The sequence below is a fragment of the Lissotriton vulgaris genome, unplaced genomic scaffold, assembly GCF_964263255.1.
Source record: "Lissotriton vulgaris unplaced genomic scaffold, aLisVul1.2 SCAFFOLD_1016, whole genome shotgun sequence".
NCBI lineage: Eukaryota > Metazoa > Chordata > Amphibia > Caudata > Salamandridae > Lissotriton > Lissotriton vulgaris.
The window spans coordinates 299,467-324,569 of record NW_028243438.1 but is presented as its reverse complement, the minus strand read 5'-3'; the positions used below and the strand labels follow the sequence as shown (position 1 = coordinate 324,569).

The 25,103-nt window shown below is 46.1% G+C and overlaps 1 protein-coding gene across 2 annotated transcripts in view; it reads left to right on the top strand.

Moving 5' to 3' along the window:
- LOC147668346 (sialate O-acetylesterase-like) overlaps window positions 1–25,103 on the top strand; it is a 615,033-nt gene that overhangs the window by 425,403 nt on the left and 164,527 nt on the right. For both annotated transcript variants that reach the window (XM_086948579.1, XM_086948580.1), the window contains exon 7: window positions 12,234–12,373. In XM_086948579.1, coding sequence (XP_086804705.1) covers window positions 12,234–12,373 — 140 coding nt within the window. The remainder of the gene's footprint in view (window positions 1–12,233; window positions 12,374–25,103) is intronic.

The following is a 25,103-nucleotide window of genomic DNA, read 5'->3' as shown; positions in this document are numbered from 1 at the left end:
AAACAACATTCATATGTAAGTTAATGTAAATAAATAAACAAGTGTTTGTCAAGAAATCTTGGTCTCCTTGTTTTAATCAGTCACAGCTTGTGAACAACCAGCCGACACGTGTTTCATCGCATCTTGCGAATCTTCAGGGCTCCAATGGTTGTGTGTGGACCAAGTGGTCGCTCTTCCGGTGATACTTCCGACCCGGAATTCAGCCACGTTATAGTTAGGTCTTGTCAGCATTATCGGATCCTGCCTGTGGGTGCTAAGTGTCTCCAACGCTCCTCGTATACCTGTTTGGGCGTTTGCTGGTTTCCTCCCCGCCGCCGCTCGAGTCCCTCTCGCGGCCGCCGGGTGAAGGGGACTACATCTCCCAGCCTGCTCCCTGACCCGGAACACCTTCCCTGGGGTCATCGCGCCCGGAGGCGCTTGAAAATCCCGCCGCCCTCGGTGGAGCGGGTGTCTTGTCAGCATTATCGGATCCTGCCTGTGGGTGCTAAGTGTCTCCAACGCTCCTCGTATACCTGTTTGGGCGTTTGCTGGTTTCCTCCCCGCCGCCGCTCGAGTCCCTCTCGCGGCCGCCGGGTGAAGGGGACTACATCTCCCAGCCTGCTCCCTGACCCGGAACACCTTCCCTGGGGTCATCGCGCCCGGAGGCGCTTGAAAATCCCGCCGCCCTCGGTGGAGCGGGTGTCTTGTCAGCATTATCGGATCCTGCCTGTGGGTGCTAAGTGTCTCCAACGCTCCTCGTATACCTGTTTGGGCGTTTGCTGGTTTCCTCCCCGCCGCCGCTCGAGTCCCTCTCGCGGCCGCCGGGTGAAGGGGACTACATCTCCCAGCCTGCTCCCTGACCCGGAACACCTTCCCTGGGGTCATCGCGCCCGGAGGCGCTTGAAAATCCCGCCGCCCTCGGTGGAGCGGGTGTCTTGTCAGCATTATCGGATCCTGCCTGTGGGTGCTAAGTGTCTCCAACGCTCCTCGTATACCTGTTTGGGCGTTTGCTGGTTTCCTCCCCGCCGCCGCTCGAGTCCCTCTCGCGGCCGCCGGGTGAAGGGGACTACATCTCCCAGCCTGCTCCCTGACCCGGAACACCTTCCCTGGGGTCATCGCGCCCGGAGGCGCTTGAAAATCCCGCCGCCCTCGGTGGAGCGGGTGTCTTGTCAGCATTATCGGATCCTGCCTGTGGGTGCTAAGTGTCTCCAACGCTCCTCGTATACCTGTTTGGGCGTTTGCTGGTTTCCTCCCCGCCGCCGCTCGAGTCCCTCTCGCGGCCGCCGGGTGAAGGGGACTACATCTCCCAGCCTGCTCCCTGACCCGGAACACCTTCCCTGGGGTCATCGCGCCCGGAGGCGCTTGAAAATCCTGCCGCCCTCGGTGGAGCGGGTGTCTTGTCAGCATTATCGGATCCTGCCTGTGGGTGCTAAGTGTCTCCAACGCTCCTCGTATACCTGTTTGGGCGTTTGCTGGTTTCCTCCCCGCCGCCGCTCGAGTCCCTCTCGCGGCCGCCGGGTGAAGGGGACTACATCTCCCAGCCTGCTCCCTGACCCGGAACACCTTCCCTGGGGTCATCGCGCCCGGAGGCGCTTGAAAATCCCGCCGCCCTCCGCGTCGCGGGACGCGAGCGGGACGCCCGGACGAAGCCCGGACAAAGGGCGGACAGTCTAAGACAGTCCAAGACTGGCCACGACTGGACTGGACCGGGACACTAACATCTGCCGTACCGTGAGTTACCATTCATAGTGCCTTTTTTGTTCTTGACTGTGTACACGTTGGGGGCTGATTCATTCTCCAACTGTGCCTCTTTGATCTACAATGTCAAAACTGAAAACACCTGCTACGCCTGTCAATACCATGGAGAACTACCTAGTGCATAGAGTGACTAAAATCATCAATGATCGGCGGTCATCCCTAGGGCTTAACGACTCCCCACCTTGTGCCCAAACAGAGGTATCTTGCCTAATTGACCTGGACATAGAAGCCACGAATCTAAGTGACAGCGATAATGTGGAAAATGTTGTTTGTTCTGCACCGAACACTTCTATAAATGCCCCACAACTTGTCACGAACATAGATTCACTAGTGGGTGTCGAACCCAATCTGCTCTGTAATGATTTAGTGTCAGTGGATGGCAGTATTACCCCGCCAACGCCAGTCCCTGCGCCTAGAGCAGCTAAGAAACCCATCAAAGCTACCTCCAAAAGACCAGGACTACGGTCAAACAGTAAAAAACCTTCAACTGTAAACAGTACTGAACATAAAAATGTAATTGATGACATAGTGGAGGAAGGGAGTAACACTATAGATTGGGATGATCTGTTGTCTAATAAATTTATGGGTATGCTAGAATCTAAGTTGGTACGAATAGTAAAACCACTTATATCTAAAATAGATCACCTGTCCGACAAAGTACACAAATTAGAAGCCCTATTGAAAGCAGCAAATGACAATTTGGGGGACATTCCTAATTTAATCATAAATAAAATTGATGAGTTCCAGGAAAATATGATTGAGAATTCAAAAACTACATCGGCATCAGTCCAGTCTGGTGCTCCTAGTGTCACATGTGTCCCTGTCAACCCGGTTGATGTGGTTCCCCCTCCAGCAATAGAGAATGGTTCTACATCTGATTCCCACCTTGACTCAAATCCTGTCGAGTTGATAGTGGAAGCGTCACCCTTAGTGTTAGTACTTGCTAACGTCCCAATATTGAGAAAAGACCAGATTGAGACCCCTGATTCACTTCTAAACAAATCACTGCAGTGGCTAGGCAATAATATCCAAGCAACTCCTTGGGGTAGAGATAAATTGTCCGAGGATTTGTTATCAGCCCGAAGAGTAAAGTGGATAGGGTCTAAACCCAAGAAATTTGCCGGGGACTGTGTAGTTATAAATCTGAAGGGTCCAGATGTATTGCCAGACATCCTACAAAACATTCTACCACCCCAAAGAAGAACGGCAGAAATAGTCCCGCTAACGTTAGACTTCTTCTATAGTAGAAGAGGTCTATTAGCAAAACCAACTATCCTTAGAACGAAGTGGTCAGTGGTTGGCACTAGAAGGGATAGGGGCGGTACTAACGGTGACTGGGGACTAAATTTGGAAAACTGCTTTTCGGCTCTATCGGATCTAAATGAATGCGATTGACTCGAAAGCTACAATATAGACCCTCGTATTGGACCGTTGCAACAAAATCATACAAGAGAAGGAAACATAATTAGCACTAACTCGGGTTACCCGATCACAGAGAAAATAAAACCATTGTATTTGATATGTAACAAACCCGCTCTAAAAGGGCCAAATATAGCAATGGAAGCTTATATACCTGCTACTGGGATTAGTGAGACCGAGATTAGCCCAAGGGTCGGACAAACATCTCTATTAGAAGCGCAAACCAATGCAAGAGCTCAGAAAGAAGATCACCTTTCCGATCAATGCAAATCTAATATATTATCCTTAGTATCATGGAATATTGCAGGCATAGCAAGTAAGATTAACACACTGGAATGGGCTGAATATATTAATCAGCAAGACATTATCATGCTGCAAGAAACATGGTCACTTACTCCAACATTTAAAGTGGGATATCTAAATTACCACATCCCGGCAATTAGAAATCGCCTCGGACGCCCCTCAGGAGGCTTGTTAATTTGGGTACGACAATCTCTAAATGCCGTGATAACACAATTATCAATACCATCGAATGACATTATGGCCCTTACTGTCAGATGGGATAACGGCCAAGAGCTTAGTATATTCAACGTCTATGCTAGGGGAGTGTCTAGGGGAAAAACTTCCAACACTCTAGTAGTTCTAGAGCAGAACATAGACCTACTACCACCACAAAACCAACTAATAATAGGTGGTGACTTTAATGTAACTTATGAGCCCCTGGGTGAAGAGGACCGGATTCTGTCCGAGGAGGAGGATGCCAAGTGGGGTATTCCCCAATTGGATCTGCCTGTTATCAAAAAATGGAGTAATGTAGCAATCCAGTTAAAAAGCCTATGCCTAGCCAGAGGCTTAAGAGCGGCAAATGGGCGCATGCCCTCCGACCTACTAGGTAAAAGTACATTTGACAATGGGCGCTCATCCAGTAGGATTGACTACATATTAATAGATGTAAAACTTTGGTGCAAAATGCAAGATATGGTCGTAGAATCTAGAATAGAAAGCGATCATAATCCCCTGAAACTAACTTTTCTCTTCCATGGTAAGCCCCCATCGCTCTCAAATGACAACGGAATGGTGACGCAGGATGTAGTATGTTCTAACAACCAGCGACACCTCAAATGGGGAATGTTGATAAAAGATAACATAAAATTAGAGGCGCTAAAAGTGTTAGTGGTAAACAAAGTAAATATCATCAAGTCTAAACAAGGGGACTCAAGTTTCAAGGATTACATGATGGAGGCCCACGAAAATCTTTTTTCTGAATTAAAAAGCTTTTTTCTCAAAAAAATAGATTCTAGTAAAGTAGTTAAAATTCAACAGAGACAAGGCTGGTACGATAAAAGTTGCAGACTGGCACGACTTAATTTGAGCTCAGAACTAAAAGCCGGTAATGCTATAGAAATTAGAAGAGCAAGAGATGCATATAGACAAGCCCAAAAAAAGGCAAAGAAACGCTGGGATGAAGAAGGGTGGCAGGAATTGAAGGAAGCTTGTGCTGCCAAGGACTCTAAGCGCTTTTGGGCAATTGTAAAATGGGAGAGGGGAGGAATAGCTGCCCAGCCACAAAATAACGTCCCTATTAACAAGTGGACAGAGTTTTTTAGACCGCAGTATGCCCGCAATTTGACCCATGCCTCTGCCCAACCTCCGCCTTCTGTTTTTTTCAGAAACCAAATATTTGACAAAAATGATGTAATTAAAGCATTGGACGGCATAGCAGGAGGGAAAGCACCGGGCATGGATGGCATCCCGGCCGACGTGTTTTTGTCGGACCGGAATGCGTGGTGCTCATATTTTGAAATGCTGGCCAATGCTGTGGCAATGGGTGGGGAAGTGCCCCACTCATGGAAGGGAGCGGAAATAATCCCCATCTTCAAAAAAGGAGACAGAACGTTAGCCCAAAACTATAGACCAATAAGTCTCATAGACACTGCGCAAAAAGTAATGGGTCGCCTAGTTCAGGACAAGCTACAACAATGGATTGACGATAAAAATATATTATCCCCCTACCAGGCAGGGTTTCGTCCACTGACCAGCAGTGTTGACCAAGTTCTCTATTTTTCAACAATTTACTGGAGGAATGTCACACTGAAAAAGGGATCGTTGTATGCTGTCTTTGTAGACCTAAAAGCGGCCTTTGACTTAGTCCCTAGAGAAAAACTGTGGCAGACCCTGGCAGATGTAGGTTTAAGTCAGGAATACATTACCCTCCTTGTCCGCCTTCATGACAATAATTTTGCTAAAATTAGATGGGGCAAGCAAGGCGAAACTACAGATTCCTTCCCAGTAGAACGAGGAGTCAGACAAGGCTGTGTATTAGCCCCAACACTATTTTCAATTTATATTAATGGAATTGTTGACCACCTAATGAAATCGCCAAGTGATGCTCCAATTATAGCAGGTCGCCACGTCCCAGTTCTAATGTTTGCGGACGACACGCTCCTACTCTCACGCACTCCGAGCGGTCTCCAGAAAGTGGTAGATGCCTTTGGGGAATTTTGTGATAGCAAAGGACTTGAATTGAATACTAGCAAAACTAAATTCATGTGCCTAAACTATCAATCCTCATTTAAAGGAGTAATTAAATACAAAGGTATTCCCCTAGAAAAAGTAGACTCCTTTACTTATTTGGGCATCACCATGCAAGGAAACATGAAGTGGCAATCGCATATTGATAATACTCTATTAAAGTTTAATCAGCTTGCCGGTGCAGTAGCACTGAAACACCGTAAATCATTAACAAAGCCGGTTAATTCTGCACTAGAGATATACAATATGAAAGTGTTAGGTGCCTGCTTGTATGGGTCTGAACTATGGGGGTTTTCTAATTTAAAAGAATTGAGCTGTGCTGAAAATAGGTTTTTGCGAGGGCTAGTCATGGTCCCACAAAGTACACCCATGCTCACTCTGAAATTGGACCTTGGCAAGAAAAATATAGAGGACATAGCCAGGCTACGGCCACTCCTATATTGGAGGCGCTTGATGGTGACCCCAGAGCTGTGTCATTATGTTGAAGCTCTGAAGGATGTCATAGAGTGTGACCGATTCCACTGTATTAAATGGTTAAAAGAACTCAAGGGGCTTCTTGCATTACTAAAATTGGATCATCTATGGGGTAATTGCGATGTGGCTAGCTTTCCATCAAAAACAAAATTAAAAGAACTGTATTGGGAAATGGTGTATTCAGCAATGTTCTGTAAAGGTTCCAATTCAGCATTGACAACCCGTTTTTGGGATATTAAAATGTATCCGTCATGCGAAATATATTGGGACATCATAGAACGTCCATTTGATAGGAAATTGTATTTCCAATTCCGTATTGGGACCTTGCCAGTAAATGCTTTTAAAAAACATTGGTCTCCAATGTGGGATGAACATTGTTACTTCTGCAAGGACCAGATTGAACACATTTCCCACCTGTTGTTTTGCTGTCCACAATATGCTACCCCTAGACGCAAATGGCTGAAGCCAGTTTGTCAAAATATTGGCACACGTAGTCAATCAACAGCCTTGAGAATTCTTGAAACGGACTGCTCCACACTCTTTGTAGTCGCCGTAGCTAAATTTCTTGCCTGGGCATGGTCAATACGCACACGCACTTTAAAGACAAATTCCAATATATCATGATCTAGTGTTGTTTAAAAATTATTCTATTGCATTGTATGAATTGTTCTTTTTTATAAAAAAAAAAAAAAAATTTTACTTGAATTTTTTAACCATACATCACTTATTTGGTAATATTCGGCTGTCAAACTGTTTAATATGTGTTTTAAAATTATTTTTAGACTTAGTATTTATTGTATAGGGATAGGAAAAATGCTTTTATGACAAATGTCGAATAAAGCTTTATAAATTGAAAAAAAATTGTTAGGAATTACCATTTAAAAAACCTTTGAAATTCACTGAAAAAACATAGGTTTCAGCCACGTTATAGTTAGGAATTAGCATTTAAAAAACTTTTGAAATTCACTGAAAAAACCATAGGTTTCACACCAGTTATAGTTAGCTGGACATTTTACTCATACAAAACCATTGAAATTCCCCTGTTATAGTTAGTTGTACTCACTATAACTCGCGCGCCTGCAATCCACTGCTGATGATGTCACATATTACATCATTTATAACATGGTCAGTGACATCACTGATGACATCACTGATGGCATCTCAAATGACATCACTGATGACATCATCCATGTGACAATGAAATACACCTCATTACACACTAGTATAATATTTCATCACTCAATGTAAAATAGAAAGTGCCATATTTGAAACCGTTAACACACCAATAGAAATTTCTAAACACCCACTCAGTGATTCTTAGATCTATACACACATCTAATCACTTACCTGTAGATTCAGTGTTATATGCAGTGAATAATTAACAGAACACTATCAAATATACTTATACGCCTATTTCAACATTACACACCAGCACACATTGTATTCACTTATAAAGACATCTTACTGACTTATGAAAACAATGGATCATACTTACATTTACTCACCTACACACTTATACAAACACCACTTCATATATTCATATAGATAATAACTCACACTTATTGTGTTATAAAATCACTATTAGAAATATACAGTTATCCATACAGTGACTCATACTATCACTAAGTCTTAGGCTCACTTAATTAGAAATAACTGTAAGATACACTGCTTTTTTTTCAAGTTTAATGGAGATGTACCATTGAGAGAAATATTTCATCACCACCACACCCATAAACATATACACTCACTGAAAAAAACAGTTATAACATGTAGTCTTAACCTCATATACCTACTGAATGAACTATTCACACGTTTTTGGGCAATCACCCCCCCCCCCCACCAAACCACAGACATTCATTTACCCATACAAATACTCAGTTAAGAAACCAATAACAAATATAGTCTTTAACATAGCAATTAAGACAAAGCAATAAATACTTTCACACAGTTTAATAACTACACATTATATATAGTGAGACTCTACAAATTAGTCAAGGAAACAATCAATGACACTGTTACTAAATCCACCATTCACACATTTATATTTATATATCCACTCATTCTTCAATGCAAAGTAGTGTATTTATAATACATATGTAAATATCAAAGCAAACCACATTCACTGGATGATGTCATCAGTGATGTCATCAGTGTTGTCATTTGAGATGTCATCAGTGATGTCACTGACCATGTCATGAATGATGTAATATGTGACCTCATCAGCAGTGGATTGCAGGTGCGGGAGTTATAGTGAGTACAACTAACTATAATGGGGGAATTTCAATGGTTTTGTATGAGTAAAATGTCAAGCTAACTATAACTGGTGTGAAACCTATGGTTTTTTCAGTGAATTTCAAAGGTTTTTTAACCCCTTCACTGCGGAGGCTATTCCGCTGCAGTGCTAAGGGGGCGGGGGGCGCGCGGCGCGCCCATGCTGGTGAAGGAACCGCTTCGTCACCAGCCGCGGTTGCGCTGTGCTCATGACAGAGGGGTTCCGACACGGCCCCGCCCGCTCAATGGAACGCTCAGCGGAGGCGCGGAATCCGCGCCGCACAGGCGTGCCGAGCGGGCCGTGACGGAACCGCTCCGTCATCAGCACAGCGCGACTGCGGCTGATGACGGTGTGGTTCCGTCACCAGCAGAGGAGGGGTTAAATGCTAATTCCTAACTATAACGTGTGTGAAACCTATGGTTTTTTCAGTGAATATATATATATATATTGGTATGGTCTCAAAAAAGAACGAATTGCCACAGTAGTCCCTTGTACTGAAAAAATTGTCTAAAAAATAACGAATTGCCACAGTAGTCCCTTGTACTGTTTTGTTTGAGGATGTGCTCCATGTGCAAGAGCAAAAGCAGTCATTCACAGGAAGTTATCCAGTGACTGGAGGACTGACTTACTGACCCGTGCTTTAGTCAGCAGATATACAATGTGAATGACACAACTATAGGCCAATGGATGCAAATGGCTGTCTCAAAGCTCCTATAAGTAAGTGTAATATTTATATAACATTATTACAATCAAAAAGACTTGGGTAACACCAGACCTAAAAAAAAGCAGAAACAACATCAAGCTATGACAGGTTGCTTGCTGTTGTATTGCTTGTAGGAGAGACAATCACTCAAGCCTCAAGCTGTATAATTACTCTAATCGAGACATCCGAGCTACTATCTTCACTAACATGAACTATAACATGCACATATTTTGCAGGTGAATGGAGGGAGGCAAGCGTAAAAGAGAAAATGGCGCTCTGCATTAAGCTATAACACTTGCTTATTACTTCGGTCTGCATGGCTGCTTAGTAGAACCTAAAAGATTTAAGTGCCATTGTGAACTGACCACACAGCTGGAACGAGGCCGAACAAGCTTGCATCGGCTCCCCACACACTCCTAGAAAGGACCTCTTGTGAATAGACAAACTAACGTTTGCAAGAAGTCGTCTGAAACTGATTGTCTTTCTGTACCAACAGGATTTTCGGACCAGATGGGATCAGCTCCTGAGAGCCCCTCTAACCCAGTCGGAACGTAACCACATCCCTCCTCAGGACCATCTATCCAGGCACCTGGGTACCTACATGAGGATGGGGAACTCGCAATATACAAGCATAGGTTTTCTACAATATCCTATTCACACCAACTAGTCTCGCGGCCACCTAGGCCCAGACTAATCTACCCCGGGGCAGGTCTGATTATATACTCTCACACACTGATCTCCCTCAGTGCTCACTCGACACGCAATCCGGCATGTCTACACACATGGGCCTGCAGTCCCAGTGCTCTCATTTACACACGGTCCGCAATCCGGCAGACCTACACACCCATCTGTCTTAGGTGCTCTCATTCACACACGGTGCGCAATCCGGCAGACCTACACACTGACCACAATCAGTGCTCTCACTATCTCATACAAACACAAGCCACAATCCTGTGGGTATACACACTGACCACAATCAGTGCTCTCACTAACGCCACTTACCAATGACGACCACTTTCCTATGAATACCTTCAGCTCTCTGTCTCTCTAAGTTGGGAAGTCTCTCTCTCTATTCACTAAGGGCTCGCTACTACAATAATATTATGGGATGGCCAAATTACTTAGTGTCAACAATTCCCTAGCTCAAGGGCTCCTTGTTCTCCCTACTTGTTCAGACTTACCTGATCAGGGGCAGCATCTGCTCTGGCTGTAACATCTGACTAGAAGAAAAGGTTACCTATGCTTTGAAATAGAAGACACTCTGCTTGCAGGAGTAAAAACGCTCTCTATCATAAGAACCACAAATACACACTAGTTTACTAAGAACTGGGGTCTCTTTTATTGTAACAATGATGAAATACACATACATAAATCTATGGGGTCTCTATGACTAACAGGAACTTTAACACACCGCTGAAAGAAAAGGATTAGACATACAGTACAAGGTTATCTGCGGGGTAACAGGAACTTTTAACACACCGCTGGAAGAAAAGGATTAGACATACAATAGCCTAGGGAATAAGGACAAGATTAGGGATAATTGTAAAGGGGACTAGTTTAAACTACCTCACCTATTAGAAGGAAGATTTCTCTCTGACTCTGGTGGGATCAGGGCTCTCTCTCTCTGTCTCTGGTGGGATCAGGGCTCTCTCTCTGTCTCTCCCTCCGTCACCACATCACCACGCCTCTGGTTCAATTGCTCCAGCTGACAGCCTTAGCTCCTCCATCCGCTTTGATGCTCTCTGCACTGCTCTCTCTCTTCAGCTTCAGCAACCATCTGCCTTCTTTCTCCATTCCAGAACTGCACTCTATTCTGCAGCTCCAGCAGACATCCTGCTCTCTCTCCTCTGCAAGAACCAAACTGCTCTGGCTCCAAGCTGAACTGCACACAAGCTGGACTGAACCCAAGCTGGACTGAACCCAAGCTGGACTGAACCCTCCTCCTCTCCTGCAGCTCGCTATTATGGATTCCTCTCCCCTCATGGAAATTTCCAACAGAGGGCTGCCTCTCACCGAATTCCTGTGCTAGCTCCAAGGCTTCCACGCAACCGCAGTGCGCATCTGCATGTTACGTCTGGGCCCAAGAGACAAACACATTCCTCGGATAAGAAGCAGTCCTGACTGGTTTTCCTCTAGCAGTCAACAGCTTTAACTATAAACTTAACCTTTCCCCCTGAAGCCTCTCAGCTCCATCAAAATGGAGTCCCTCTAGTTCTGGGCCTGTACGCCTGAGAAGGATTAAATAACCCTTAGCTCTGTCAGAGTACCTACATAAACCATACCAATGTGTAATATAAAGTCAGGACCACAGGATCCAACCTCTACTATAAGCAAAAATGACAGGCCAAAGCCAATAGGCAATAGATGGCCTCTTCTAGGTCTGGAAGAAAGGGCTTAAAAGGGCCAACACAAGCTAGGAATACATATCCTAGATGTGAGCAAGATTAAAGTCTATATCACTGCTAACTAGGGCCAAAAAGCCTGTCTAAACACTTTCTAACTACTCTTCATTCATTGCTGCGACTTTTACTGAAAGAACTGCAGATTTTTCAAAGAGATGATTCATCATTTGAATGCTTTGCCTTGCCAGAGAACTGCCCCCTCTTCTCCAAAACCCAGGCAATGTAGTATATTCGACGAGCTGTGCTGTTTCTAACTGTTAATCCTCGAAAAGAACTTCAGCTTAGAGAGATAAATTGATGTGCTGTGCATCATATAACTTGTGCCTAATGGGACAATCATCCTTTCAACATATCACCCAGCTATACAGAGATATACCTTAAACACCGAAGGGAAGGTTCGAGTTATAGATGTTGCAATTCTGATTTTTCATGTGTAATAGGTACAGTCATAATGTTTTTACGAAAATATATGCACTAAAGCAAAATGTTATGCGTCTTGTATATAAATGTGTATTTAATATATTTCTTAAGTAATCTGCACTTCTTGTTTTCTTAAGATACTCTGATAGTAAGATGTTAATGTAGTAAACATGAATGAACATTTTGGATAGATGGATTTTTAAAGGCTCTGATGCGTATCCTTTTGGATAAGATACATAACGCTATAATTACGTTAATATATTTACCTTTTAAGGCAAAAGAGACATTCAAGTGACTATGACTTCAGATACTACGACTACAAGTACTATGGGCCTGACATTTATTCTGTTCTCTGGAATGCAATGATTCACCCACTCCTAAACATGACGATGAAAGGAGCCATTTGGTATCAAGGTACAAAACTGTTTATTTTACTTATCTTTATCTTTGTTTATAACATTCTCATGCACCAGAGGTTGCTGGGAGGACCAGTAGCATTAAGGAAGAAGGGGGAGGAAGGAAGGCTGTTGGCTTAGCGTCCACTAGACAACGACTGTAGAAAGAGGAGTGGTGTTCACTTGCTTTCGAAAAGATCTGGAGCCAGATGTAGGAGCCCTAATACCGGTCGGTAACGGCCGAATTTGGCTGTTACCGACCGGTATTAGGGATTCCAGATGTAGCGGGCCTATATTTTACAGAATCAGTAAAATACCGAATCGGTATATTTACCGATTCGGAAAATCCACATGTAGGTGGCACTCCTAAGAGTGCCACAGGCCCTTAAGAATCGGTATTTTACCACCCAATCCTATTGGGTGGTAAAATACCGAATTCAGGTGTGCATGCACATCTGTGCATGCACACCTGTCCAATGTGACACACAGACATGCCCGTGCCACATGGCACACAAGTCCGGAATTGGGGTGCTAGAGGGTGTCAAAGTGACACCCCTGCACCCTTGCAGGATTCGGCATTTACCGATTCTGTAAATACCGAATCTGTATTTCCCATTGATTCCTATGGGCTTCAAGGCCCATAGGAATCGATGGGAAATTCCTATGGGCTTCAAGGCCCATAGGAATCGATGGGAAATACAGATTCGGTATTTACAGAATCGGTAAATACCGACTCTTACAGAATCAATAATTTTTTACCTACATCTGCCTCCTTCCAATTTACCGACTCTTAAATACCGATTCGGTATGAGTCGGTATTTAAGAGTCGGTAAATCGGAATTACCTACATCTGGCCCCTGATGTTTGGGGAGATGCTGGAAAAGAGTTTAATAACTGATTTGTAAAATTGACCGCCTTTATTTTAGAGTTTTTTAGAAATAGAGATGTACGCGTTGGTGCTCACTGTTGGAGCCATTGAAGTGCCCTGCTTATATTCTGGTAGAGGCTGGATAGCACCCATGATGTCTGGCAAATCCAGAAAAATATGCCTAAATACAGCGATGAATGAGAAGGCCCGGTATGTGTGTATAGGAATTTAATTCCTACTGCTAAGCAAAGATGGATTTTGTAAGAGGGTGTGATACCAAGGTGGCTCTGTTAGAGGATCTGGAACTGTGCACTGATTTTCCTGCCCACTACAGTAATGGGCACGAAATGTGTAGATGTCTGATTCTTTCTCTGCCTCTCTGCCTCTCAAACTCCAGCCTCCTCTGCTTATTCCACCACTTTTCTTTTACTGGGTAGCCATTGCGCTATATTCATTCTCCTTCTATTCTATTCTATTCTACACCAAAGCTGCATGTTAGCTCCCACAATGTTTTCATTGTACATTAATGATGTATTTGGTTACCTAAATGAATGTGATGATGATTCCCTTAAACTTGATGGTTCAAAAGTCCTAGTGCTTTAATTCGCTGATGACACTCTGCCAATATCAAGAGCACCGGTGGGTTTGAAAAATGTACGTAATGAGTTTCTAAACGTTTGTAATTTGTGGGACGTGGAAATAAATACATCTAAAACCAAATATATGGTATTCATCCCTCCCAAGTCGGATAGAGGCGAATTGAAGATGGTGGACACAGTTTTAGGGAAAAAAAGACAACTTTGATTATTTGGGATTAAAGTATATAACAATCTATCATGGAGCCCCGTGTACAGAAGAGCGGACTAGTAGTGCATAATAGAACTGTAGTGGTATTAAAAAATGCACAAATCAACATTAACTAGATCAGTGTCTCTGCATCTTCAACTTTATAGATGAAAGGCCCAGGCTACAGCACTACATGGCATAGAAATTTGAGAATCCAGTTAGCTAATAAATTTCCTTTGAGGAAGAATCATATTGTTAGAGCCTTACTTAATATGCCTCAAAGTACCCCCATACACCTTTATTTTTCTATTCTGAGATAAAGGGAATGGAACACTTAGCTTCCCTTAAACCTCTTATGTGTTTGCTGGGATTGTGGTCAACAACTGTGCTGAAACCGTACAGAAAATGATTATTAGAGATCTTGAGATTAGGTAATGCTTTTACTACAATATGGTTACGTTTTGTGAAATTGTGACTAAGCTCTTTCAGTCTGGAAGCACTGTGGTTTGTTTCCCACCACCCTGCCCTCTTCGTGCATTGTTTCCCCCCAGGCCTCCTCCTGCCGTCTGTGGTTTGTTTCCCACCCCCTGCCCTCCTCCTTCGTGTTGCTTGCCCCAACTCCCGGTGCTGTTTTTACTTTTATTGCACATCAGCGCAGGCTGCTATGCAGCATGGCTTAAATGGAAAAAGTGACATGAGGCAGACAAATCTGGCTGTGTCATAACCGACACATCGCCTCAATTATGCAATGCATCCCGGACACTGGACTTCGCAAGCCCTGGTCCATGGGATCCTCGATGACGATGCAGGACCTCACATCGCACCTCAGCAGCACTGAGACAACACCTCGGCTGTGTGACTCATTCTTGCATGGAAACTCGCAATGCTCTGCCACCAGGACTAAGGTACTATGTTCAGTGGACTTAACTAGGTCCCTGTAGCCGGCCCGCACCGCATCTCGGTGAGCCTGAACTTGTGACTTTATCCCAGTCCGGCACAACCAGCTATCCGCAGTTGGTGCTTTGTGCTTTTTGGCCCTATTTTCACTAAAATCGTAAAACCTGCATATCTCTCGGTCTACTGATTGGATGTTTGTCGCTTTGGTCTTACTTTATTAAGATTAAATATGTTTCAAAACTGGGATTCTTTTGTGGTGTTGTTATCACTGTTACTGTTTAAAGTTCTGCACAAATACATTATACATTGCCTCTGAGTTAGGCCTGACTGCTCTGTGGCTACCCAAGGGTTCAGCAAAGGTTTATTTAGGGTTGTATGTGACTTCATCCTGACAAGAATTATGGTTTCTTTTGAAGCAGGGTTTCACCCCCTCAACCAGTAACCCAATTTCTTACAGCCATCATATAATTCTTAACAGATAACTATATTGAAAAAGTCTGTCTACTAAATAATATTCCTTGGCCAGGTTCTGTTTATTGACTTCTTTTTCGGTGATAAAAAGTTCTGGAGGGCATCATTGCGCTACACAGTGTCACCTTTGATTTTGATTTGTACTAGTGTCACATTTTTAATGATGTTAGGTATTTCTCCTGGCACAATATCCCCCTTGGTACTACATAACACATTATCGATCTGGGGACTTTTACATTCATTCTAGGGCATGTACAGATTATTAGGCTTAGATTAGAACAACCGGGAACGTTTACCACTGATATCCTAGTGTTCAGCATGAGACTGAGCATCAAGTACCATGTTTAGCACTTAATTTTCATGATAGTGAAGTCGAGCAGCCCAAGACAGTCTCAGTAGGGTGGTGTAGGTTAGAAACTCAGAACCTCCAAAAAAAATATAGAAGTCAATCCGATGTCCAGCAGAGTTTTAGTTATAAAAAAATGATGCTTTATTTCTAGCACACAATTTATTACTGTACATGCAAAGTTCAGAGGACAGAATGCTGGTGCGCGAGTGTATGAGTGTTTGCCATTACACATGGAGAACCTAGCCACGGTGTGTTCAGGGTGCTTTTACCCATGAATGAAATAGCTATGGCCTGCTTCTCTGAGTGGGGGAGGGGGGTCCATCCAGGTTCCTACCTAACCCTTCCCAAAGTCGATTCTTGGTGCACTGGCTGAAGCGGTGTGGAGGTCCAAGCACAGCCCGCGCTGGGCTCTACTACAGTTGCTCGGGGTTGGATGGTGGTTAATGGATGTGAATCTTCCTCAGTCCCAACTCGAAACAAACATTGGCAAATCCAATAGGTTTGACTTTAATGTACCAGCAAATGTAATACAGGCATTTACAAATTCGGTTTGCATGCACTGTTGCACGAATTTTGCTTATCACATTAAAGCATGTCCTACTGATGTAGAATGTGTATGGGAGAACAAACAAAATGTGACACACAGCATAGCTGAGTTTATTTATAAGATTCAGAATAATCACTCGTGCATTCTAATGGAAGCACTTCCTGAAAGGCGGAATGTTACTTTGCCAGATATTAGTATGAAGTGAGAAAGTAGTCCTCTGAGTAGGACCAGGCCAAAAGGCAAATCCCACTTAACAAATTGGTAAACATTTCTTTTTAAAAGACCAAGGGCCAGATGTAGGTCTCGATTTTTGACCATTTACCGGCCGGTAACGGCCGATTTCGGCCGTTACCGACCGGTAAATGGCCATGGAGATGTAGGGGCTGAAAAATGGCACATAATCGGTAATTTTACCAATTCGGTAATTTTACAGAATCGGTAAAATTACAGAATCGGTAAATTTACCGATTCTGTATATTTTACCGATTCGGTAAAAATACCGACCGGTAAAATTACCGAATATGTGTCATTGCAATGTAGGTAGCAATATTTACATTGCTACTGGGCTCCAAGATTCGGTATTTTACCATGCAATACAATTGCATGGTAAAATACCGATTCAGGTGTACATGCACATCTGTGCATGTACACCTGTGCCATGTGGCACACATACATGCCCTTAGGGCATGTATGTGTGCCACATTGCACAAGAGCATAAAACATGGGTGCCAGAGGGTGTCAAAGTGACACCCCCTGCACCCTTGCAAAAATCGGTATTTACAGATTCGGTAAATACCGAATCGGTATTTGATATTGAATCCTATGGGCTTCAAGCGCCATAGGATTCAATAGCAAATACCGATTCGGTATTTACCGAATCGGTAAATACCGAATTTTACAGATTCGGTAAAATTTACCGAATTGGTACCTACATTAGAAATACCTACTCTAAATTACCGAATCGGTAAAATTCGGTAATTTAGAGTCGGTATTTCTAATTTACCTACATCGGGGCCCAAATGGCTTATATGAGCCATTATTACTAAAAATGTTGAAAAGACATGCACCAATATTTGTTGTATTTTGTCATTCATGGACGTACTACTTTGGGGTTCATGTAGAATATGTGGGAAACTGTCAATAAATCTTGTGTAAAGTGGTTGTAGGAGAGTAGGGTCTGCTTTCCTATGGTCACCTCAATTTTTGCTTTTTGCCTCACTGGTTTTTCGACTTAATGTGGCTGTTGGCCTGCAAATCAGACCCACATCCTGCTGTTCTCTCTCTAAATTCACATCCATGTACTTTAGGTACATAACCAATTGGACATTGGGTCACCTTATCAGCCCCTGTACAGTGTACTATAGGTACCCAGGGCATAGGTGCATCCAAGGCCTACCAGGGGCTGCAGCATACCTTTTGCCACCCCTGGCTGGCTATCCAAACTGACACAACTGGCTGATCACTCAGCTGGGGCAAGGTGGTGTAATCACCCCTTGCTTAGATATAGTATACCTATATCTACACCTATATCTGGACACATATGCACCTATAAGTCACTCCTATGATAGGCCTTATCAATCCTGGAGGCAGAGTGCTTGGTTTATTGTGAGATGGTGCTCCAGCATGAGCTGAGCCTGTCTGCAGCTTTCGGGACCAAGTCCCTTAGCTGTTCCGGGATATTTCCATACCATATACTCTTAAGTGCATTATAATCCTCGCGGTTACTTGCTAACTTTGGTTTGGCTTTATCAAAACATGTTGTGTAAGGTGTCATACGCTTTGGAATACTACCCCCTCGCCAGTTCTGCCGACGGGGGTAGCATTCCACCCTTCTAGAAGGAGAAGACATGTTACTTTGCTTAAACGCGGTTAAATCTAACCAGAGCCCCAGCATCACAAAATGGATGCTGCTGCCACAGACCTGAGTCTGGCCTCGGGCTGCTGACCGAATCTCCGGCAGGGGAGGCCTGGACAAATGGTATCCTGTCACAGCGAGTTGTTACACCACCCCAGACAGGAGATAGTGGATTGTAGCAGGGAGGGTTGAATGAAACTAGACACTGCCTGGTGCGCACAAGGCGTCCCATGCATAGCCCAGTTCAAACCAGTGCTGGGGCACTCCAGCCCCAGCTCTGGTGCGAAACTGGACAAAGGAAAGGGGTGTAACCACCCCCTTCCTGGGTCCCACCCATAGGAGGGACCTAGCAGGTTATCCAGCCCCTTGATTTGGAAAAAAGGTTGGAGCTGTGCCAATGCAATTTAGATCATCCTGACTGAAACTTTGAAACAAAACTCTGGACCCTTCGACATCCTACTCAACGTAGAAGACTGAAGAATCTCCCTTGTGGTCAAAGAGTGGCCACCGTGTGCAAGCAGGGACCATCAGCGCGACAAGACTTTCTTTGCCGTTGCTCCCGCCGGAGCTCGAAAGACAGAGACCGAGAAGACCTGGACTCCCAGACTTCCAACAGCTCGATCCACAGTCCTAGCAAAGCTTAGACCTATGGAGGCGACGAGAGACGTGGGACCGGCCATCTTGAAAAGTCAACGAAGTGCTTCCAGTGCAGCCCTCGAGGTACCCTCGACGCTGTGCTTTGGGGTTTGAGAAGCCCCAGCCCCGAGCAGCCTGTGCTCCAAAGATCACCTCTCCACACAACTCTGAGTGCTGCGTGGGGCCCTTTTGCACTTTTCCTGCTCGACGCGTTGTCCGGTCGCTTGCCCGTTGGCTAGTGGCCTCTGTGACGACGAAGCACCAAAACTACACTGTTGGTCTGGTTGCTCCAGACTGGCCCCAGCTCCTCTAAAAAGGAGCCATCGATCTGACCTTCCCGGTCCGATTAAGAAGACATCTTCGCATCCTGCGTGGGTTGCCGTTGCCAAGGCTTGGTGACTCCGAATCGAGTACCGACATCGCCGACAGCAAGAGCCTTCGTGGGACAGCTCGTGTTCACCAGCTGGTCATCCTCGATCCTTCCTGGTCCACGTGGCAGCAGAGACAAACACCTCGACATCGCCTGATTGCAACCCAACATCGCCTGGTTCCTTCCTGGTTCCTCGCTGGTCACTGGCTAGTGACTTGAACATTGTCCCCTCTGCTTTCAGGTACTCTACATCTTCGATCCGCCCTTGGATCCAACCGGACTCTTCTCTCCTGGCCGCCTGCAGCATGTCTCCTTTCTCCTCTGGGGGCTTTTTGTAGGTTAGTTTATACGGGGCGACAGGCACACTGCTAGTTGGGGTGGCTTCTAGTCTAATGCAGGGGTGCAGCGTGGGGGGCAGTTGGGTTGTGTGTTCTTCTTTTGCTTTTCCTTTCCTACTTTTCTCATGGCGAGGGAACTACTGTCTTGAATACACCGTTTCGGTGGCTGCTTTCTGGGAGGGATGGCTGGGACCGGGCATCTTTGACGATGGGGGGTAAGACTTTGAATGTACTCAGTTGGAACGTGAATGGGTTGGGGGATCGTATTAAACGTAGTGTTGTGATACAAATGTTTAAACGCTGTGTTCCAGATGTTATTCTCCTGCAAGAAACTCATCTCGTTGGTAATACTTGTAAGGCTCTGAATAGAAAGGGGTTCAAAATGGTGGCCCATTCCGGGTTCTCTACGGGCTCCTGAGGGGTGGGTATAATGGTGCGCATGTCTCTTCCCCTGGAGGTGGAGTCCACAGTGGTTGATGATAGGGGCCGCTATGTTGCCGTGGTGAGCAGATGGGAGGGACGTACCCTGGTTTTGTTTTCGGTTTATGTCCCCCCGGGGTTGCAAGCGGCTACCTTCCAGGATCTTGGAGGCGCCATTTTGGGTCTCCCTGAGGGGCTGTTAATACTGGGCGGGGACCTTAACTCTGTGGTTTCAGGCACTTTGGATCGTTTTCCGTCCAGAGACGCACAAGCATGGCTCCCGGACTTCATGAGCACCATGGGCCTCATTGATTGTTGGCGACTTTTACATCCCACCCAACGACAGTACACTTTCCATTCGGGGGCCCACGGTAGTCTTTCCCGAATTGATTACATTCTGACACCCGCGGTTCAGGCACAGACCGTCTCTGGGGCTCGCCTCATGGCCAGGGGTATATCGGATCACTCTCCAGTTTGGGTGTCCTTTGACTTTGGCATCGGGGCGGCGACCAGGGTGGCGCCGGTTAGTCCCTGGTATTTCCGCAACCCCAAGACTCGAGACCTCCTTGCTAAAGCTATCGATCTGTACTTCACGGAGAATACAGGTACGGTAACGTCGGCCCTTTCCCTCTGGGAGGCCTTCAAGACTGTCCTTAGAGGAGAGGCCTTCTCCTTGATAGCTGAGGTGCGCAGACGACGGGATGAGGACATGGTACGGTTGGAGTCGGATATAGCAGACCTGAACTCCCAATTAGCGCTGGGACCGACACCTGAACTGTTACATGCTCTCTCCCTGAAGCAGTCGGAATATAGGGCCACTGCCACTGATGCCGCCAAGGCGATGGGCAGGGAACAGCAAGGGAGGATTTGCGACGCCGGAGACAAGGCGGGCAAACTCCTTGCCTGGCTGGACAAGAAGGAGCTGGCTTCTCGTGTGGTGCCTGAGATCCTGGGCGACGATGGTCTGGTTGTGACTGATCCCACTGCTATTGCCGCGGCGTTTGCCGACTACTTTGAGACGGTTTACACATCGGTCTCCGCTCTGACTGAACCGGACTCGGCCTCCTTCTTAGAGGGGATTGAGCTCCCTTGCCTGTCTGATACTGAGCGCGATGACATGGACCGCGGCATTACGGTTGACGAAGTGGCGTTAGCAATACGGTCTTTGCGCTCCGGGAAAGCTCCGGGTCCCAATGGTCTCCCGGTGGAGCTGTATAAGATCAAAGCGGACACTATCGCCGCGCCCCTGCGGAATATGTTCTTGGAAGCCCGAGACGCTGGTGAACTTCCAATGGATCAACGCCTGGCTACCATTGTGGTCATCCATAAGGAGGGGAAGCCTAGAGACCTTTGCAGGTCGTATTGCCCTATTTCTTTGCTGAACGCCGAGCCCAAAATCCTGGCTAAGTTGCTGGCCAATCGGCTCGTGGGCGTGATCGCGGACTTGGTCCACCCGGACCAGTCCGGTTTCATACCTCACCAGAACACAGCCCTTAATCTTAGAAGACTCCACGCTGTCATGGCGCGGGCGCACATGCTCTGCGAGTCAACAGTCCTCGCTTGAATGGAACTACCTCTGGGCGGTGCTGTCTAAGTTTGGGTTCGGCCCTGACTTCATCAGTTGGGTTTGGCTCCTCTATTCCTCCCCGATGGCCAACATAACGGTCAATGGCCGCGTGTCAGCTTCCTTTGCCTTGCGCAGGGGTACCAGACAGGGCTGCCCGTTATCACCACTCCTCTTTGCCCTTGCGCTGGAGCCACTTGCTGCTTGGATCCGCACTCACCCTGATAGTAATGGGATCAAATGGTCACCGGGGTTTGAAGATCGTGTTTCGCTATACACGGACGATATTCTTCTTTACCTCACCTCTCCCTGTCAGTCCTTGATTGTGGTGTTTGACGTACTGGGTACCTTTGGTGGATACTCGGGCCTGGTTATTAACTGGTCCAAGTCCTACCTCTACGTGCTACGCGGGGACACTCCACGTCTCCCTAGGGGCTGTGCAATACAGGTCTCGCAACAGGGCTTCAAGTACCTGGGCATCTATATTTCAACGGATGCCAGGGCACGATACTCGAACAACTTGCTCCCTCCCCTGGCATGCCTTCGGCGTGACGTGGAGGGTTGGAAAAGATTGCCGCTGTCCTTGTTGGGCCGTGCGGCGTTGTTCAAAATGATGTCCCTGCCGAGATTTTTGTATGCGCTTCAAAACACGCAGGCCCCAGTACCCTCTAAATATTTTAGAGAGATTGAGGGCTTGCAGCGCACCCTTTTGTGGGATGGTAGGCCGCGCATTGCCGTTGTCAAACTGACCATTCCGTGGTATGACGGCGGTATTGCCCTGCCTGACGTGCGCCGGTACTACTGGGCTTCACAACTGGCGGCCATCAATCATGGCTTTTACGGACCGGTGGTCAATCCGGGGTATGCCATGGATCGCTGGCTCTTGAACGACGGGATGTACTACAGAGCGCTGTATTCTAGATCTCTGGACCGGAAATTGACTGGTCCCACCAGGACCGCGGTGCACTTGTGGAGGGCGGTCACGAAGACTCTGGGGTGGAAGGATAGGCTCACCATGGCTACTCCCCTTTATGACTCGGACTTGCTGGGGAAATTGTGCCACTCTAAAGGATTTGATCGGTGGGACCTCATCGGTATATCCAAAGTGGCGGATGTGATGTCCAGGGGGGAAATTAAATCGTTTGCTGCTCTACAGGCGGAATTTCAACTGGGGGCCACGGAGTATTTTCGATATGCACAGTTGAGGCATGCCCTTACGTCCTCCTTGCCTGTCGGTGAAAAAGTCCCCAAATCATCCCTGCTGAAGTACAGGGTGCTGGACGGCCATATGCCGGACAGTGCCATCTCCCTGACGTACAAAAAACTTATTAATGTTCAGACGGACCTGTTGGTGAAAGTACGAGACCTTTGGATGAATGATGGGATTGAGATGGATAACGAGGACTGGCAGTCTGCGGTTTCCTCCCCTAAGGAGGTAGCTATTTCGGCCACACTGCGCATGGTCCAGCTGAAAGTACTCCACAGGGTGTACGTCACTGGCCCCAGGTTGATTCGTATGGGGCTTTCCCAGGATGGCCTTTGCAGGAGGGGATGTGGTGCGACGGCTACTTTCATGCATACCATTTGGGAGTGCCATGCCATAGCCTCTTATTGGGAGCGAGTGCATGCGGTTATGCGGGTTGTGACTGGTGTGAATTTGCCTGCAGAGGCTCGACGCTGCTTGCTGAATGTGTGGGGTCCGACCGACTATAATACCGCTCAAACCCGCTGGGTTACCCTGGGGAATATGGTGGCCAAGAGGGACATTGCCCAGAGATGGGGTGCTCCGGCCCCCCCCACTGTGAGTCTTTGGAAAACCAACATGGACTGGTGCATGCTCCGGGAGAAGACTGTCTACTATGCCGGGGTAAGCCCAAGATGTGGGGGCTGGTCTGGGGTGCCTGGAATTCGTATAGAGGTGACATTTGTGTGCCCCCCGGAGATAGTCCAACCGGAAATTCGTCTCTCACCATAGCTAATCCCTCCACCCAGGTTTTCACGTGCCGTAATCCTGTTTCTTGCTCCCCTTCCACATGTGTGCTTATTTGACATGGTTATTTCATGATGCGGAGGTTCCCGCCTCTCCCCCTGGATATGTGCCTTACCGATTTTCTATGCTCCTTTGCCTTGCCATCTTCTTCTTCTTCTCCCTCCTCTTTCTCCCCTTTTCCTTCTTTCCCCTTGTCCCTTTCGGTTTCACCTTGTTTATTGAGTTTCACTTTCAAAACTATAAAATTAAACCTGATTGCTCCTTTTACTGTCTTGTGCACACTTCTAAGTTGCGTTATAATGCTGCCTAGCCTCCGGGATGTATGGCTGAATAGCGGTGTACTTTGAATTACAAATAAAGGTTTTCCAAAAAAAAAAAAAACAGTAAAACAGTAAAAACCAGTGCAAAACAAGACATGTATGTTAAAAGACAGTAAACCAGTGCATAGGTAGTAACATACAATTCAAACAGCAAAATACATGGAAGTTGCATAAAAACAATCTAGGATACATATCAAGCAATATATGAAAGCCTGTTAGATCTAAGCTTAGCATACTTAAGGTCTACTGAACTTAGTGGTTGTAGACCAAAGGGCTTAGCACACCCTGACTACAACCTCTAGAGAGGTTCCAGTATGAAAACAAATAGTGTAGGTAAGTGCACCACTTGCACCTCACTAATCATGCTTGGCATAGGTGAACCCTCCAGTTCTCTACCTGTGGGTGACTCTCACAAAGCACCATCCAGTTATGAAAAACTCAGCCACAAGGACTTGAGTGCCCTGTGCACTGCAAGGGGGCTGAAAAGGGGTCACAACCCCACCATCCCTAGCCTCATAGTAATCTTAGAGAAAGCTTATCTTGAGAAGGAAGCTGCAGCAGGTCCTTCAGGAAAGATAGGAGAGGGAACCCCACCTGATAATTCTGATGCCCCAGAAGTTGATCCTGAAGAGGTAGACAAGGATGAGGATGGAAATGAGTCAGAAGATCAGGGGGAGGATGACGAGGTTCAAATTGGAATATTGAGCCAGGCCAACTTAAGCCTACATGGAAATGGAGAAGGTGTCCACCTTTCCAGGCCCAATAGTAGACTTAACCCTGGCAATAGAAGGGTTAGATCTCCTTCCAGGGAATCTAACCAGTCTAATGCCTCCAGGGGATCTCAAAGGGGAATGATTTTCCCTCAGAGAAAAGAACATGTGGCTAGGATGAGAGCTGTCCAACTCCAGATTGAAAAGGAAGAGGTAGCCCTGGCCCAAGCTAAACTTGCTTTAGCAAGGGAGCAAATATTAAGTGGATTAGATTCCACTGGTGGCAGCTTTATCCCCAAGGATAAATACAGATCCTATGACAATAGAAACCTGAGTAAGATTGTGCCCCCCTACAGAGATGGGGATGACATCCACAAATGGATAACTGCTCTTGAGAGAGCCTGCATGGTACAGCAGGTTCCTCAGGATCAGTGGGCAGCAATCTTGTGGCTCTCCTTTTCAGAAAAAGGGGGAGATAAGCTCCTCACTGTTAGACCTGGTGATGCTAAAAACTACTCTGCCCTGAAGAGTGCTCTGATTGAAGGGTTTGGCCTAACCACTGAGCAATACAGGTTGTTGTTCAGAGATACCCAAAAGACTCAGACTCAGGACTGGACTGACTTTGTTG